The sequence below is a fragment of the Coptis chinensis genome, chromosome 6, assembly GCF_015680905.1.
Source record: "Coptis chinensis isolate HL-2020 chromosome 6, ASM1568090v1, whole genome shotgun sequence".
Lineage (NCBI taxonomy): Eukaryota > Viridiplantae > Streptophyta > Magnoliopsida > Ranunculales > Ranunculaceae > Coptis > Coptis chinensis.
In genome coordinates this window covers 54005785-54024454 of record NC_141461.1, presented here as the reverse complement: position 1 = coordinate 54024454, position 18670 = coordinate 54005785, and the positions used below count along the sequence as shown (strand labels likewise).

Below are 18670 nucleotides of genomic sequence, written 5' to 3'. Positions count from 1 at the left end.
GTTTAGCCTTAATCCACTTTATATAGGAGAGGGTTAGGGGTTAGGGTTACATTTTCGTGCATTGGCCAAAAAGGGGGAGAGCCCAAAGTCCATTAGGTAAAGTCTAAAGGGGACACAGTTGCTGGAAATTATTTCAGTGCTTTTTTCATCTACTTTTATAGCTCTGATTGGGACACGTCTAGGTCCATTGGAAAGCTTATTCCGGTCCGGTCGTTTCGACATAATGTAGGCCCAATTCTGAGGCCTGAGTCCAAAGATACGCCCATTTGAAATTCTATTGACTTTTCTGTTCTTTTTCTACTCGAATTGACTTTGACTGAGCTTGAAAAGGCTTATTCTTCTTAATTCTTGGGCTTTTAACATGTAACTCTTCTAGCAATCATCTTGACTCATTTTCCATGCAAAATGACATATTTAAGCACACAAACAACTTCAAGACCTGAAATATTGATAACAGTAATTTTACGTATTCTAACTATCTATGCGTAAACACAAATAATCAAATTACGTAAATACGTGTTTATATCAATATTCCTACTCTCAAACATCTTCATGCAATACAACGAGTAAGGATTCGTTCCACTCTTAATTCTCAAGACTTAAACAAATTCAATTGATCCAACACAAGGAACAATGGTGAGAGTGATGTGTTTGGTGTTTAAACTAAAACTAATTATAAATTTAAGACAACTAAATCTAAAGATTCTAACTTTATGAAATTTAACAAACAATAATTAAAATCTAACATCAATAACTACGAAATGACTAACAACCAAGAAATGAAATTAGATCTAAGCAATAGATAAATGACAAAATCGAATTTGATCAATAATAAACTACTTGATTTATCTAATGAAGCAATAACAATATTTTAATACTTTAAATTAAAACAAGGGAAATGAAAACTAATAAAAATGGAGATTCAAAACTAGATCTAGATCTAAAAACTAATCTAGATCTATCTTTTTCTAACCCTAAACTCCATTAACATTAGCTTCCTAACCTAACTGCCATTAACAAAGAGTCAAGCTTTTGTTTTTATACTTCTAGATCCAAAAATCGTGCATGGGCTTGGAGTCATGTTTTGGGCCGGAAAATCGGGCCCAAAACCCAATTTCTTTAGTCCAAAATGGCCTCTTCAGCTGCAGTTGACTTCAACAGACTTTTCGTCCACTTGTGCTCCTCTGATTGGGTCAAGGCTTAGACCATTGGAAAGCTCTTTCCGAGCCGGTCGTTTTGACATAAGGTAGGCCCAATTCCGAGGTCTGAGTCCAAAGATACGGCCTTCGGAAGTTCTGCTGACTTTTGCTCCTTTATCTCGCTAAAGTGGCACATTTCTGCACGTAATGGACTTTGAAGCCTGAAATGCATAAAAACACGTAATCAGTATTAACTCTTACTTATTATTCACATAATTGGTCTAACAGTATGATTATTAAGGGGTTAAAACTACAGTTTTGGGCTCTTATCAAAACACCCAAACAAACATTTTGCTTGTCCTCAAGCAAATATGAGAAATTAGAATAAGTGACCAAAAATGGAGTTCTAACTACTCGTTTAGCTGAGTGCGATTGCATTGACCATATGCAACAAGGCCTTAAACCACTAGGAATTCCCTAGTGGACGAAGTTATAGCCTCGTGAGAGTTTTCCGAGTGAAGGTACTCACAAACTTCATCTATACTACAACGACTAAGAAAATAAAACTATTGTTTCCTTATTCATGCTCAACTATCTATACATCTCTCTAGCAATTACATAAGAATAACCCAAATGTCAGAACCCTAAGCTAATATATGCATAATAATCAATCATCTAAAATAAACATATAACAATGAGTAATACTATGAAATGTAATAGCAGTCCGTTTTCGAAAACTTCGGAATAAGCGTCCTTAAGTAGGTCCTCACATAAATGTCAAGACAAAACCACTCTGATTTTTCCACTCAAGTTTTAAGCTACTCCAAGTGTGCAGTGGGCACACTTTACCTTACAATCTCAATGACAACAAGGAAGCCGGGTCGATCAAACACATCGCCACTTACTATCACACTAACCTATTCCTAATGAGCTAGAGGTCTTTATTAGGTGTTCGCGGGGATTAGGAGATGGTTTAAGAAGGAAGGAAATGGATATTCTAGAGGACAAGTCTGAGATAATAGAGTCTTCATATTATGTAACTAGAGAAAACCTTGTTATTTACTTTTTGCTTCTACACTTTGTTTCCATCCTTAGCCATATTTTTCTTTTCTTTGGCCTTTGACTCCCTTTTATTCTATTTTTTTGGAGTTTTTATTTATTTCTTTTTTTTTTTTTTTTTTTCTTTTTTTTTTTTTTTCTTTTTTTTTCTTTTCTCTTTGGATGGAAACTTCTTTTTTTTTTTTTTGAAGCAACTAACTAATTTTTGTTTACACAGGGTTTTTCTCTTCTTCTTTCTTCCTCATTCTATTCTCAGACTTATTCTAAATTGGGTAGGTTGATTTTTTATTTTGTTTTGTTTTTGTAACAGGGTAAAGGAATTGTGGTTTATGGAAGGCTAAAGAAAGGCTCAGAGGGGCTTAATTAGCGGAAAATAATTCATAGGTTTGAATTTCTGGCTATATCGATCCAAAGAGGGCCTAAATTCTCGCTTAGGATATGGTTTAGTGATCAAGCAAGTGGACGTGTGATTTCTCTATCCGGATTTTACTTCTCCCTTGTGTCATTTCTCAAATGTTTTGGCTCATATAAGGCTTTAGGCTATATTCTCACAGGATTTGTAGAATAAGTACTCTAGCCTAGATTTCAGAAACTTACTGCTAACAATCATAGATACTCATGTAATAAATTTATAGATAGATGCAAAGATTATTACCTACATATTAACCTAAGTTTCTAACAATTATTCGATGCAAAATTTCACGGAGACTTCTAGATTGTTAAGAGCATGGAGAAAGAAAACAATACCAATATTCCTAAGTGTATAGCATACTTTTTATTTATATTTTTGAATTTTTGAAATTTTAACTAGAAAACAAGTGCATATTATACATATCTATATCCTAACAGATGTCTTAATTACACGTGTTTCTATGCCCCCCCCCCCCAAACAAGAAACATGCTTTGTCCTCAAAGCATTTAAATAAAGAGGGTAGAAAAATACCATGGAAATGCGTGAAATTTCGGAACATCGCAAAACAAGGTTAGAATATACTAATATAGGAAATAAAAACCGGGCGAACTCTATAAGAGTTCCACCCATAATGGGGTTAGCAATTAAATTGCTTTGGGACATAAGCGGACAACTAACTGAAACTAAAACTTACCTCCACTCCAGCGTTTACTCGTCATCCTCCTCTTCTATAAAGAAGTGAGGTTCCTTTGCATCCTGCCATGCCATTATAATTTGCCAAGCTTGCCGCCATTTATCATCTACGGATGCCAACCTGTTAAGCGCCACTTGGTCGGATGGGGTGTAAGGTGCAACCTGATGAGGTTGTATCCTCCACCCTTGCCAAGTCATTGCACGGAAAGATCGAATAATAGAATTGGTAGGTCTCACAATGTCGACCCCAACCCAGTCCGTGAAAGGGGCACAAAAAAACAGGGAAGAAACATAGTATAATACGGCAAACTAATATAGGCATAAGAAGATACTTATGCCTCATGCTATGGGCTCGTGCTAAACTAGACATTAAGGTCTTAGGAAGGTCATATAGCAGGCGTTCCTCGCTAAAGCAAGGAAAACATCGTTAAGTGGCATTATTCGCAGAAGAAAAATGTCACTCCCCTAATATGTTTAGCATGATAAAGAACATTACCGTATCACATTAAGGGACAAGTTACCAAGGGCTACATTATATGTCCCTTGGTCCTCTACACGGAAATTGTCGGACCCATAAGCCTCATGCAAAAGTCATAAGTGTAGACATGAATATTATCTACCCAATAGCATCATGGGTCTTGTATTTCGGCATGGCAAGTCCAAGAACAAATGCTTGCAAGAACCATAAGCGCAGTCCCAACCACGTGTGTGATCACCTCATGAAACCAAGCACCATAAGTAGTGCTTTGAAACAAATCTTCGAAAAGATTGTTCCGGTATCAATGTAGGAGATGTCATCTCAAAATTACGCCTGGAATAGCTGTGAATGATCCGAAACTACCCGTAGAAAACTAGAATTTTTCTGGTCCACGGAAGTCGCATGCTGGCGCTGGCCAGATAGTGGCGTGAGCTGAATTTCGCTCAAATTTTAGAATTCAGTGTTTTGGCTGGTCGCCGGCTAACTTTGGCGCTGGCCGCTCTAGGTCCAGTAGATGATGAGGCTGGTCGCTTCAGCTTGGTATGCTGGGCGCTTGGCCTCTAACTAAATTTTCCAAAATGTGTGAAGAGCAGCAGCGCCGATCTCGATGGGCCAGCCTCGGGCGCTCTGAAACCGGAGTTTTAGATGAAAAAAAAGTAAAACTTGGAGTGGATGGTGCGGGATGATGGTGGAATGTATTGTGGTTTGTTAGTGTAGAAAGAAGGAAGTTTATATAGGTTTTGAATTGTTAAAACGAATCGGTAGGTGCCAAAAAAAAAACTTTTAAGGCAATTTCGGAAACAATAAAATTTCGAACCGAAAACGGAAACAACTCATATTCTTGATTCTAAAACAACCCTAGTATCTTTTATCTTTGGATTTAGACTAGTAACTTCTAAACTCTCTTATATTTCATCCTACCACCACATCTAATTATAGGTATGCCAATTACGACAATATTCTCAACCTTCACTCCAAAACAAACTCTAAAATGGAGGATCTTCTACAAATCATGATAGAATAAATAATACCACCCCCAAACAATTCGGAAGGTGGGATTAACAATAAAATCTATGCACAATTTGAAAAGAACCACATTATATTAAAATTGAAATTCAAACAACATTTAACTACCAAATTCAAAGTTAACTACGAATTTAACAACGTAACATCCTATCTACTAAAAATAATAAAAACAACATCAAAACAACAAACAAGAAGAAATCTAGCTACTTTTCAAGGGAGTGAGGTGGGGGTAAGAATAGGAATTTGAGTGATCAAGAATGGAAAAACCAAACACCCCACCCCCAAACAAATTTTTGAAAACAGGTTTGTAAAAATTTGTTTTAAAACGGGTCTTTAAAGTCGATTCCCTAGACTTAAAGTGATATATATGTATTTACATGCAGTTTCCCATATATCAATAATCTAAAAAGTTGTGGGTCTTTCCACAAATAATTAACATGGAATGCACCATCAAACAGAATTAAGCACCAAGATTTTCTACGACGCAACTTAGTTGAATAAGAAGGTGTCCAAGTGAATGATCGTGAGTAAATGAATGGTTTTGGAAAATACTTGGAATGTGGATAAGTGTTAGAAGAAAAAGGGTGGGAAGAATGAAAAAGTGTCAGGTGGCTTATCCTTGGGTGTTACTTCTTCACCAGTTGGTTTTAGATAGTTATGAAGCATAGGAGAAACGCCAAGGTCAAGTACAAACTCAATGGTTCTTTGAAAAGGTAGAGGGCGAGGAACATTCGTGATGGAAGGTGAATGAGTGACATGAGGATGTGAGGTGGGTGAATGGTGTTCAACTAGTGTTCTTAAGTCTATATCATCAGAGGCCTTGAGATATGCAAGACATTCCTCAATAGGTGGGTAAGAAGAATCACTGGGATAAAGGGCAAAAAATTCTTCTTCCGTCATGGCGTCAAGAGATGAATGGATGTCAATAGGAGAGAACTCGCGAGGCGGCAAAGAAGGGTTGCAAAAGAGTCGAAGGAAATCCTCCTTGATGTTATCTACGTCTAGGGAGTAGAAATTGTGATCCTTGTCTTCTTCCATAAGAGGGGTATCTACTAGTGTGGGGACTAAAGTGTCAGCCGCACTAATGTGAGGTACAAAACTCTCAATGGACTTCACTTCTCCTTCTATAGGCAAACCTAGTTTCCCCTGTTTTTTGTCTAAACATGTTAACTTCTACAGAAAGATTTCCAAAAGAAAGAGTCATTGAGCCATCCCGACAATTGATTTGGGCATTGGCGGTTGCCAAGAAAGGGCCTCTAAGATGATGGGAATGGAATCATGAGCAACTTCAGGTCGAGAATAACAAAGTCGGCAGGATAGTAAAAATCCTGAACTTTAACAAGAATATTTTCAACTACTTTGGGATACTTAATAGAACGATCGGCTAACTGCAAAGTCATTTTGGTTGGTTGAAGTATTGTTAGACCCAGTTGTTTATATAAATAAAAGGGAGTAAGTTAACACTTGCCCCGTGTCTAATAAAGCAGGTTGTTATGAAGGTATCACCTAAGGTGCATTAAGAGGGAGAGGGCGACGAGGGTCCTTGTACTTAACAATTCCGTTTATGTTCGGATAAAGAGGGATATTGTTCAGATTAAGAATGCTTCGTGGGTATGTTGGTTTTTCTTCTTGGTGCACAACTCTTTTTAGAAACTTAGCGTGTCCGGTAGACTTTTTATAGCTTCTAGAAAAGGTAGGTTTATAGTCAAATTTTTAAACACTTCCCTAATCTCATCAAAATTCTCGTCCTTTTTAAAACAACTAGTCTTTGGGGATATGGTGCTTTATCGCTATTTTTAGCGAAGGGATAAAAGTTTTATTAGTCTTTGCTTTATCTCTAGGCGTTTTCCAACTAGGTGTCCATATTGGAACCTCTACAGGTGTTGGGTCTTCACTTTCTATTATTGGGTCTTGTAATGTTTTCCCTTTTGGTTGTGGTTTAACTGGTACTTCTACAGTTGTAGGGTCTTCAGTTTCTATTATAGTATTTGGTATGGTATCATTTTAGTTTGCGGGTAATCTTTAGGCATAGTCACTTGGTTATCAACTACTCGCCGAACGAAGGGGGTAGTGATCTGTAGTCCCCCTTGGTTTATATTACCATTAATAATGAATACTTTTTTATTTCAAGGCGGTGTTTGTTGACTTAGGATTAGGCATTGCTTGACTTGGAAACACACCGGTTTGGTTATTATTTTGGTTAGAAGACATGTCAATAACCTTTTGGCACAAAGACTGCATCATTTGCATCGTTTGTTTCATCATATTAGAGTTTTGATCATGCTGATCTTTCATCAAGTTGGAGTTTTGTTGCATAATTTGATTTTGTTTCTCCAACAAGGTCACTACTACTTTGTCTGTAGATGGTTGTATTGGAATTAAAGCTTGTTGAGCGTTCATGTCTTGATGTTGATAGTTCTGGGTTATGGGTACTAAACCTCTATTCTGGTCCTCTAAGTTCCCTTGTCCTTGATGTTGAGTTAACTGGTTGAAGTGTGGTGGTTGTGGTGGTGTTTGTGCATAGACAAGAGGACAATAGAAGTCGGAATGCTCAAGACTACAAATGCATTATTACAACGAAAGTAGAGTTAATGTTCATGACTGGAGTGGATTGTTGTTGAACAGAGATGGCATCTACCTTTTAGTGAGGGCATCGATAAAGAGTTTTAAGCTCGGGATCATGTTTAACCTCACGAGAAGAAGGAGAGGAGCGGGAGGAATCGTTACCTCCCAATTGTTGTTCCTCTTAGATTGATCTTCTAAGAATGTATAAGCCTCCAAGGCTCCTTTACTAAGAAAACTACCCCGGACATGATATCTAGAACCTCCTTATGATAATGTGAAAGCCCTTGAAGAAAGCACGAACAAAGCGTGTCTTTCGCAAGATTATGATGCGGGCATTCAATGAGAAGATCGATTGAAACGATTCCGTGCCTCACGAAAAGGATTCATGAGGATTATGGTGAAGAAATGAATTTTGTGAAGCATTTCATCTGTCTTCGATGGTGGGTAAAATTGTTCCATGAACAATTGAACAAGTTGAGCCCATGAGTCCACAGAGTTTGGCGTTTGGGCAGTTAACCAAGACGCCGCTTTGTCGGCTAGGGTGAAAGGAAACACCCTAAGTTTAACTTGATCCGGACTTACGCTAGGATGATGGAATGTAGTGAGAACTTGGTCTATCCTACGATGTGCTGGTAAGGCTTCTCGTGGTCTAAACCATGAAAACCGGTAACAAGTTAAATATATTAGGGGGATTCAAAATCCCCACTAGGTTTGCAAGAACGATAAGAACGATGCGACTTAGGGCCATCGTTTAGGGCTTTATAAAAATCGAGAGAGGAGTCTCTTGTTCTTTAGCCATTGATGCAAGTGTAGTGTGTGAAATTCTAGATAGGCGTGTTGTATTTATTTCTATGAAAAACAAGCCTGATTATACTAGAATTAAAACTCCTCCGACGTAAGAGGCGAGGAGAGTGGAAGAAGGAGTACCGAATGCCTCCCTTGCTACGCGTTTGAATAAGCGTCTTGTATACATAATTTAAGTGTATTTAACAAGTTAGAAACACTTAATAACTTTAAGGAATAAAAATATGCATTTACCTATGAAAATTGGGCTGTTCGGATGAATTTTCCTTGTTGGGCGCGGGTAGGGCGCGGGTTGGGCGCGGGCGCGCTCAAGGTAAGTTGAAATTACAGTGAATAAGGGCGGGTCGCGCTCAACATGGGCGCGGGCGCGCTCCAGGGTTTTCAAGTTTTAGGCCTTTTATCGTACTCCAAAAATCTGAAATTTTACAGTAATTTGCTAAGACGTCTATCAAGTAGCCTGTAAAATTTCAGATCGATCGGAGCATTGAAAGTCCCTCTACAGCCCTCCAAAGTTTGCGAAACCGTTTTCGGACACAATACAAACAACCGAATGGTTAACCCATCAAAACAAATCCAAAAATTTCCAAATTTTTACTGGAGACTCCTGACAGATTCTAGTTGTTCCTGTAAAAAATTTAGAGCAATTGGATGTCTACAACCTCTCCTTATTGGATGGTGTTCCAGATATTAAGTGTTTGCAACACTGCAGAAACACACTGGAAACACTCTACTATTTAGGAGGTCAAAACAAATCAAAAACTCATCAAATTTTTACTACAAACTCCTGGATTAGGATAGATACTCCTGTAAAAATTATAGAATTTTTAGAACTCCCTAAGTAACCTTATTCGTCTGTTTTTCAAGAACATACGGTGTGAAAACTGAAATGCAGCACTGTAAAGATCGTATATTTTTCACAAAGTAAACCAACTTTGAAAAATCTGAAAATATTCTAGTAAATCAACAACACATTAAATATTATGTATGAATATTTTCAGAATTTTCGAAAATTTAGAAATACCTTCACCGCAGTGTTTTTCTCTGTGAATCCGCAGCCCCTAAAGCTGAAACAGTGAACAGTTCCGAAAATTCAAGAAACAAGAATGAAAAATTAAAAGGGTGGGTGGGTAGAGAATGGGGGATTGCCCCTTGGATTCAAGCAATTAAATTCTTGTCTTGAACGAGATTAAGATGGCAGCGGCACCATTTGATAATCGTAAAAATATTAGAATCCTAAATATTAATGCTACAAGAACACTAATACGTAATCCTACCGTTCTTACGTTTAAATCAATTCTTCTTACTCTCAAAACATAATCATGCAATACAACGAGTAAGGATTTCGTTCCACTCTTAAACCCTCAAGACTTAAACAAATTCAATTGATCCAACACAAGGAACAATGGTGAGAGTGATGTGTTTGGTGTTTAAACTAAAACTAATTATAAATTTAAGACAACTAAATCTAAAGATTCTAACTTTATGAAATTTAACAAACAATAATTAAAATCTAACATCAATAACTACGAAATGACTAACAACCAAGAAATGAAATTAGATCTAAGCAATAGATAAATGACAAAATCGAATTTGATCAATAATAAACTACTTGATTTATCTAATGAAGCAATAACAATATTTTAATACTTTAAATTAAAACAAGGGAAATGAAAACTAATAAAAATGGAGATTCAAAACTAGATCTAGATCTAAAAACTAATCTAGATCTATCTTTTTCTAACCCTAAACTCCATTAACATTAGCTTCCTAACCTAACTGCCATTAACAAAGAGTCAAGCTTTTTGTTTTATACTTCCAGATCCAAAAATCGTGCATGGGCTTGGAGTCATGTTTTGGGCCGGAAAATCGGGCCCAAAACCCAATTTCTTTAGTCCAAAATGGCCTCTTCAGCTGCAGTTGACTTCAACAGACTTTTCGTCCACTTGTGCTCCTCTGTTTGGGTCAAGGCTTAGACCATTGGAAAGCTCTTTCCGAGAGCGGTCGTTTTGACATAAGGTAGGCCCAATTCGAGGTGGTCCGAGTCCAAAGATACGGCCTTCGGAAGTTCTCACGACTTTGCTCCTTTATCTCGCTAAAGTGGCACATTTCTGCACGTAATGGACTTTGAAGCCTGAAATGCATAAAAACACGTAATCAGTATTAACTCTTACTTATTATTCACATAATTGGTCTAACAGTATGATTATTAAGGGGTTAAAACTACAGTTTTGGGCTCTTATCAAATATACAAAAACACATAAACAATACTAACTCATATTTATTATAAACATAATTGGCCTAAATATAATATTATTAAGGGGTTTAAACTACACTTTTGGGTGCTTATTAGTTGGGGTCATGGTCCTTTTACCTCATCAAGCAATCGTTTTTTGGAGCTTGTTACTATTTACTATTTTGTGGGGTATTTGGATTGAGCGAAATCGTCGACACTTTGAAGGCATTTCCACATCTAAGCAGGATCTTATCATATCTATTAAGGCTTTATTATTTTACTAGTTTAATATTTTTAAAGAGTTTAGGAGTATCCCTTTTGAGTATTTTGTGGGGAGATGGGATAGGCTTTTGTATTTAGAAGTTGAATACTTTGTAGTTCTCGGGTTAGCCTCCTGTGGCTATGTTTTTAGTTTTATTTTGTTTTTTTCTAATAGTAGGCTTTCTTGACCTACTTTCTTTTAACTTTTAATGAGATTTCAACTTTACCAAGAAAATTCTCCTTCTTGAATCAGCAGCTAAGGGATCATTCATGTTAAATACAGATGGTTTTGTCCAAGAAACTGGAAATGGTTTTGGAGGGATCATTAGAGATGCTCTGGGGAATGTTACTCTGGCATATGCAGGAAGTTCGCACAAGCCTTCGATCCTCTATCAGGAGCTCCTTGCTATTGCGAAGGGTATTCAGTATGCGAAGGAGATAGGAATCACCGAGCTTGAGGTCAACTCAGACTTATCAATGGCCATAAGCATCATTCGGGGCCTAAGTAAAAGCCCATGGTACTGTTCCAATTTAGTGGCCCATATTGAAGCTCTTAGAAATCATTTTGTCAAATGTAGTTTTAATCATGTATATAGGGAGGGAAATCAGGTAACTGATTACCTCTCCAAGTTGTACAGATCACAAGTTGATCTTAACATTTCCTTTTATCCTCCGCTTGATTTTACGTTGCATAACATTGTGGAAGAGGATAGAAAAGGAACTATATACTTGAGATTTTCATCTTATACATGTTGAGGTCAGCCATAACCTCTAAACTTTTGAAAAAAAAAATAATAATAAAATAATATATATATATATATATATATATATATATATATATATATATATATATATATATATATATATATATATATATATATATATTTATCTTGAAAAAAAAAAAAAAAAAACATGAGTTAGAAATTATATTGTTCTTCCTGCTTTTTGCAGGCAAATGGTTTGGCAGCTTATGCAGTAACATTGATAACATATGATAAGCACCCAAAATTGTAATATAAAACCCTGTATAGACATAACATTTTAGTTAATTATGTGTTTAATAATCATAAATTAACTATATTTTCGTGCTTCTACAGGTTTTCACGATGAACATAAAAATGACAATATTGCCAATATTTAAGAACGGAATAGTGTGTCTACGTAAAACATTTCGATCTAGCCCATGCAAAGCTCAATGAAGCCCGACTAAACCAGGGACTCAAACAGGACAGTTCCAGGTCATAACAGGATCAACGTGCCAGAAAGCATCAAACTTCTGAAGCCCATATCTTCTCAACCTGGACTACAACTTCGGCAAGTGAACTATCAAAACGATTAGTGCGACAAGCTCTATCTCATGCCAGATTTTGCAGAAATCGACTTTCGGACCGGCCACTGGACAGAGCACATGAGCCCACTATGCGGACCCACAAAATTTGGTGATCAAGTTAACATGTCAAGTTTCCATACAAGTCAAGCACTTTGGCACAAAAGTCTTAATAGGTGGCACAAAATTAATTAGGAATCACAAAGTCTTGATTAGTTGGATGGTAAGTGATGATAGTATTTTTGCTAGTTTAAAGTTTTTGCTTTTCAAAACCTTAAAGGTGTCATTCGTCAATATTACCTTACTCACAGGTTTCGTGTGTATAATTCGAGTAATGTGTTCGTCCAAACCTTGGCCAGAAAACGGTCAAGCTTAGATAATGTTGAGTCGTCATGCCTATCAAACCAAGTATACCGACCACCTTTGAGAGGAATATTCAACAACTCACATTGACCAACAAACTCATCAAAAAGCCTCATGTTAATGTCAATCCTACACCCACCTTTCATATCGCTAGAGAATCTCATCACATTGAAGTCACCTGCAATGCACCACAGGAAACAACTACCAAAAGCAAAAGTATCATCCAACTCTACCCAGAATTCAGTCAGATCCCCTCCACCTGAAGGCCCATACACCCCAGTAATCACTTTGTGCAACTGCTCACCCCAAAACTGACAACGAATAGTAACAATGAAAGACCCAATCGCATGTTCAAACACCTGAACTTTACTACTATCCCACAAATACACACCCTTCCAAAAGTCCCAATAGAAGAAAATGCCACCCAACATCCAAAATCCCCCAAATATCCGCAACAAGAACGCTAGTAATATCTTCCAGCTTAGTCTCGAATTCCTTATACAATCTTTAACCGAAGGTTTTTTCTGGTCACTCCCCAAACCTCTCACATTCCAACATAGGATTTTATGATTCATTAGTTCACCTTAGTTTTCCCTCGCCTAATACTACAATCAGAATTCTCGTCACCGTAATTAATAGACGAAGTCAATCTCTTAAGTTCCTTAGCAAGTTTGCTTTTTTCCTTTTCTAGTATCACTCTTCAAACAACTAGATTTAAACCCACTCGATTAAACTAGTCCTCTGTCCGGACTCAATTCTCCTATTATCGATCTCAAAAGTTTAGCTGTTTTTGCCTCTCCAATCTACAAAGGACAACCCAACCACTTTCACAATTACTTCCATATTCTTTACCAACCAATTCACTATGACCACCTCGCTATGAACATCTGGTGAATTCTTAGGGAATAACTGGTCATGCGTAGCATCACTCAAGGTGTTTCCCTCATCTAGCATTAACAAGTATGGAAACCGTGCTACACATCGAGGTTTCTTTTTCCCTAAAGTCTTGAAACCCGTCATTCGAGATCGATAATTAGTGGTTTTTTTTTTATTCTAATTGTAATTATATAGGGGAGGCACATCTAATTTAATATAAAGAATAATTATGTTATTTAAGTGACATTAGAGAGTTTTTTTCTAAATTATTAATAAAAGAGGGCTTGTTCTAAATTCAGAGAGAAAAATAGAGAATAATTATATAATTTAAGTTACATTAGGAGGATTCTTCTAAATTATTAATAAAGGGGGGGGGGGTTCTAATTTTTGTGAGGGAGATGTTTATAAATTGAGGCAAATATGGAGATTTCAATTTGCCTACTCGATAGTGGAGAGTGGGTTCCTCAAAACCCGACTATCATATTGAACTAGCCATGCAGCCCGACCTGTGGCCGGGCTTGTTATTCTTAAACCCATCATGTCTGGGCCTATATTTAAGGGAAGCACTTGGAAGTTTAACATATCCATATCCAATAAGTAATCCATATCCATATCTATTAACTAATACATATCCATATCTATTAAGTAATACATATCCATATCCATATCCAATAACTAATACATATCAATTAACTAATCCATTATTTTTTAGAATTTTTTTTTTATCCTATGCGTACATTTGAAATAATGAAATAATGCGTAGCTTTGTTTTTTGTTTTAGCATAACACATGAAAGGACAATTTTAATTTATATTAAATTAGAGAGCAGGCCAAATTCAGGGTTAGTTTGGTAAGAAGGCAAGTAATTATTTTTCAAATAGGAACTATTTTAAAAACTTTGCTGATGTGGCTCACTATGAACATCTTGGGAGAAATGAATATTAGGGTGTGTTTGTTAAAATTTTACTAATGGAAAGGAAAGGAAATAAAGAAAGTGGTCCACTGTGGAAAGGAATGGAATGGAATGGATTGGAAAGAGTTTTAAATATGTGTCTGTTTGGTAAACTGTGGAAAGGAAAGTAAAACTGAGGAAAGGAATAATCTTGTTTGTTATGCAAAAGCTGTGGAAAGGAAAAGAAAGCTGGAGAGTTGAGAGGATTGCTTGTTATTGTAGCTACTTAAAAAATAATTATTGCCGTGAAACCATTCTTTGCAGATTCATTTCAGTGTTGGCCATGGTAGTGAAGTACCTTACCATATGGTATTTGAGATGTGCTGTTTGTCACGAGGAATGCTATGTTGCTAGCTATATTTAGATGACAAGAACCATTGAAGTTACGAACACTTGCGAGTTCTGTATCATTTCATATAGACCAAAAGGATTCATTTTCTCACATAAACAAATCAAAATATTACAGGCAGATGCATAGAGTTAATGCATAGTCTTCCTTACTTCCTTTAATACAAACAAAAGAATCTCTTGGGTACCCATGCAGACAAAAAAAACTCTGGTGTCCACCACTGTCCACCTTCACGTGGCCCGCTTTGGAAACCAAGTCATGCTTGAGGTCGTGGACAACTCCGTCTTTCACATCCCTTCTTTTTGAAAAATGTGCGCAGACCACTCTCCACAAATGCATAAGATAACTAAAAACACTTGCAAAGAGCATGAGATAAACATAGCAACTGATAAGGAATTGTAACGGAAGGGAGAATAATAATGGATAAGAAACACATGAATAAATGGAGAAAGGAAACGGTAAACGGTTCATGGGTATATAGAAGTTTTTGACCTTTTCTCCTTTGGTTGATGAACAAGGGACAAAAGAGAAGCAAAGTTTACGTCCATAACAACAAACAATAAAAGAACTTAGGCCCTCTTTTTTTTTTTTTTTTTTTTTTTTTTCTTTTCCTTTCCGCGATTTTTTTAGGGGTAGGGCACGGACACAAAACCATTTCCGTTTCTCTAGTTTTGTTTCCATACGGAATGACCTATTCCTTTCCATGGGACAAACAAACAGCCAAAAAACTATGGAAAAGGTGGACCACACCTATTTTCCTTTCCTTTCCATAGTCTTTCCTTCAGAACAAACGCACTCTTAATATAGGTAGGATAGCAGCCCATCAGTGCTAAAGAAACCCAACTCCTTTATTCATCCTAATTCTGCCCATGCCCAGTCTCATAGTTCTAAAGTAAAGTCCAATTACTCTCCACCACACAATCGCAAGTACCCATATTGCCCCTCGTTTGAAATTCAAAAGATTCACACCTGTCCTCAGAAGTAAAGTCGACATCCAACTGTTTCTCAAGTACATACGGCACCGGAGTTCCCACCAACTCTTCCTCAGAAAAAGGAGCTTTATGTTGTATTTTCATTAACAGTTGTCTCCTCCACCTCAGCATCTCCCACCTTGAGATTGGTGTCTGCAACTTGAAACTCTGAGATTATCTGGCCCTAGATTATTATGCCTGAATGAAGATGCTGGAAGTTCTGGGAACTCTGAACAGTACGAAACTCCCTTGCCATTCACTTTACATTTATTACTCAGAAAATTAGCCAATTCCTGCCACCCCTTACCATCTTTCTCTGGCACCACCACAATCTTGTTTCTTTTGCTAGGAGTGAACTCTGTGAGTCTGAAACACCTACCAACCTTCTGAAACACATTGCGGTGAAACTGGCTTGATTGCATCAAACAAGTGACACCACATTTTGAGAGCAAAATCGTAGCTTCTCCTAAAAGTATCTGTTGGAAATAAGGTTGGATAGACGCCCACCAAGATAAGGATAAACCACTGAGTATAGGACTCTATCCTATCTGATATTAGATGAGTATAGGACTCTATCCTATCAGATATTAGATGAGTATAGGATTCTATCCTATCATATATTAGATGAGTATATGACTCTATCCTATCTGATATTAGATGAGTATAGGACTCTATCCTATCGATATTAGATGAGTATATAACTCTATCCTATCCGATATTTAGATGAGTATAGGACTCTATCCTATCGATATTAGATGAGTATATAACTCTATCCTATCGATATTAGATGAGTATAGGACTCTATCCTATCCAATATTGAGGAGGTGGGAACCTCTATAAATAGACCCCCACCTCTCACATATTAATAATCAACAACAAGAAAAGCTCTCTCTCCTTTAATGGCAGCCTCCAACATTTTCTAAAGTAGAAGCCGATGAATTTGTGGAGATTCCATAGGTAGTGGTATCCTCCCTAGCCATTGTCAGTTCTTGGTTCTTGGTTAGAAAAAAAAAAAAAAGGTTGCTTCCCCGCTCGTGGTTGGAACTTGACTCAAGCAAAGTTAAGAAGAAGAAGATCTTGAGTGTGTCAAGAACATCTTCTCCTGTAGATCAAAGCTTGGAACTTCAAATTGAAAGCTGTGACCAAGGTACGATCTTCTGTTTCCGCTGCACTATTTTATGCATGTGGTATAACGTAATTGTATATATCATAGGAATCATGCATGAGATATCGATAAAATCCTACATTGGCATCGAGCCAGTTTTCCATGGTTTGCATGCTTTTGTTTGCGGTTTTGATCTTGTGATCTACAAATTTTGAAAAAAATGCGTTTTTTTTCAAAATATTTTAATTAATTTTTAAATAATTAGGTTGTTTAAAATTAATTAGATATTGCTTAATTTTTTTGTAAAATAAATTATTTATGGGAAATAATTAGTGGAAAATTTTTTTTCTAGGAAATTTTTTCTTAGAAATTTTACATGGAAATTTATTTCGAGATTATTTCTCTATAAATTTAGTTTTTTTTTTTTCACATGTATTTTTCCACAATTAAAAATTGACATTAGGATGTTTATTTTTACCATGCAGTAATTATTTGAATCTGGATTTTTACTATTGCATGAATATAAAATTGTTTGTTTTCTATCAACGGTCATATGAAAACTAAGGCACAATGCCTAAGTCACATAGACCCGAAACTTGTAGGAAAACTGAACCAGATCTTGGGAGACGGGCTTCCAAGAAACGCATGACTGCAAAGCAATATAGGAGAACTTTGAAGCCTACTGTCTTGAAATCTGATAAGATAGAGACAGAGCCACCATCACCAGAATATACACCAAAGAGCCCCAGTCCTATTCAAGATAGGAATGAGGCTCGACCACTTAAATCTCTCCTACATCGATTATGGGACGATGCTAAGGAACCAAATCCATATGATGTGTCATCAGGGTTTATTTTCCCACCTCACGGGGAAACAGAGGAAGTGGCTAGTAATTTTCGAATGGTCCGATAGTGATTTGTGGAGGATGAGGATGACTCCCGGCACCCGTGAAGCTTCTATGTTCATGGTTGACTAGCTCTTTTAGTTCTACATTGTTTTTTTGAAAGATAGGAAACTCTTTTTTTGTAGAAACAATTTTATGAAATGAAAATTTAAGTAGTAGATTTTTTGCATATTCTATGTTATTGATAGTCAAATGCATTGATTTTATTTAATGGCTAGAATCATGCTAGTAGATTATCATGATCATCTCATATGTGAAAATGTGGATTACTTAGATTTAAATTTAAGAGATGATTCTTATTAAGTAGTATCTTATTTTTGGAATTCAAACTTGATAGAATGGCACCCGATGGAAAATCCCCGTTCACGATGCTACCCGAAAAGGACTTGTTAAACGATAAGAATTACTTAACTTTGGTCTAGGAAAGTTAGGCTAATTCGCAGATAGGAAGGTCATTGATGTAATAACCGAGGCGAGAGCAGAAACTACATTTGAAGGATTAACACAAGTCGCTTATAATGCTGTACTTAAAAGTACAATGAGTATACAAAGCAAAGATAATGTTGCCCGAATTGCCATACTTGGCACCATGAGGAATGACTTCATGATGCGGTATGATGGCCTTGGATCGGCAAAAGAGCTATGGGAAGCAGTAAAAGCGGACCTGGGGGTACGACATATCGCGCGGTGAGAGGAGGCTACAAATGAGCTTTGACAAATTTATCAAAGTTGCCCCATACCTCTATGACACAACATTGCACGGTGATGAGAAACATGGTTGCCGAAGTTAGCCCAAGCAGACAGAGTCTGTCAAATGAACAAACAAATTCAAGCTGTCATTAGGTCTTTACCTAAAACTTGGGAACAATTTCGCCTTATCTTGACGATGACGACAAGATCACAAACTTTGCACAGGTGCAAAGGAAATGTGAGCTTGAGGAACAAAGGCTTCTCAATGAAAAGCCCTGTTGTTCAAACTGAAGCAAATGTTGTCAACTCAAAAAGAGGAAGGCTCCTTGGAACAAGAAAAGTGGAAAAGGGAAAGGCAAGGAAAAGGCCAAGCCTAACCCACAAAAAGAAACCTAGGAAGTCGATAGACATGACTAGTGTTGAATGCTTCCGTTGTCATCGATGGGACACTATGCTAGGGCAT

The 18670-nt window shown here is 36.9% G+C and overlaps 1 protein-coding gene across 1 annotated transcript; it reads left to right on the top strand.

The window, feature by feature from the left end:
- The first annotated feature begins 10940 nt into the window (after positions 1 to 10940).
- Positions 10941 to 11780, top strand: LOC147493625 (uncharacterized). Its single transcript, XM_086567885.1, has 3 exons — positions 10941 to 11279; positions 11622 to 11680; positions 11768 to 11780. The coding sequence occupies exons 1-3, from the start codon at positions 10941 to 10943 to the stop codon at positions 11778 to 11780; spliced, it is 411 nt and encodes a 136-aa protein (XP_086424011.1).
- Positions 11781 to 18670: the final 6890 nt, after the last annotated feature.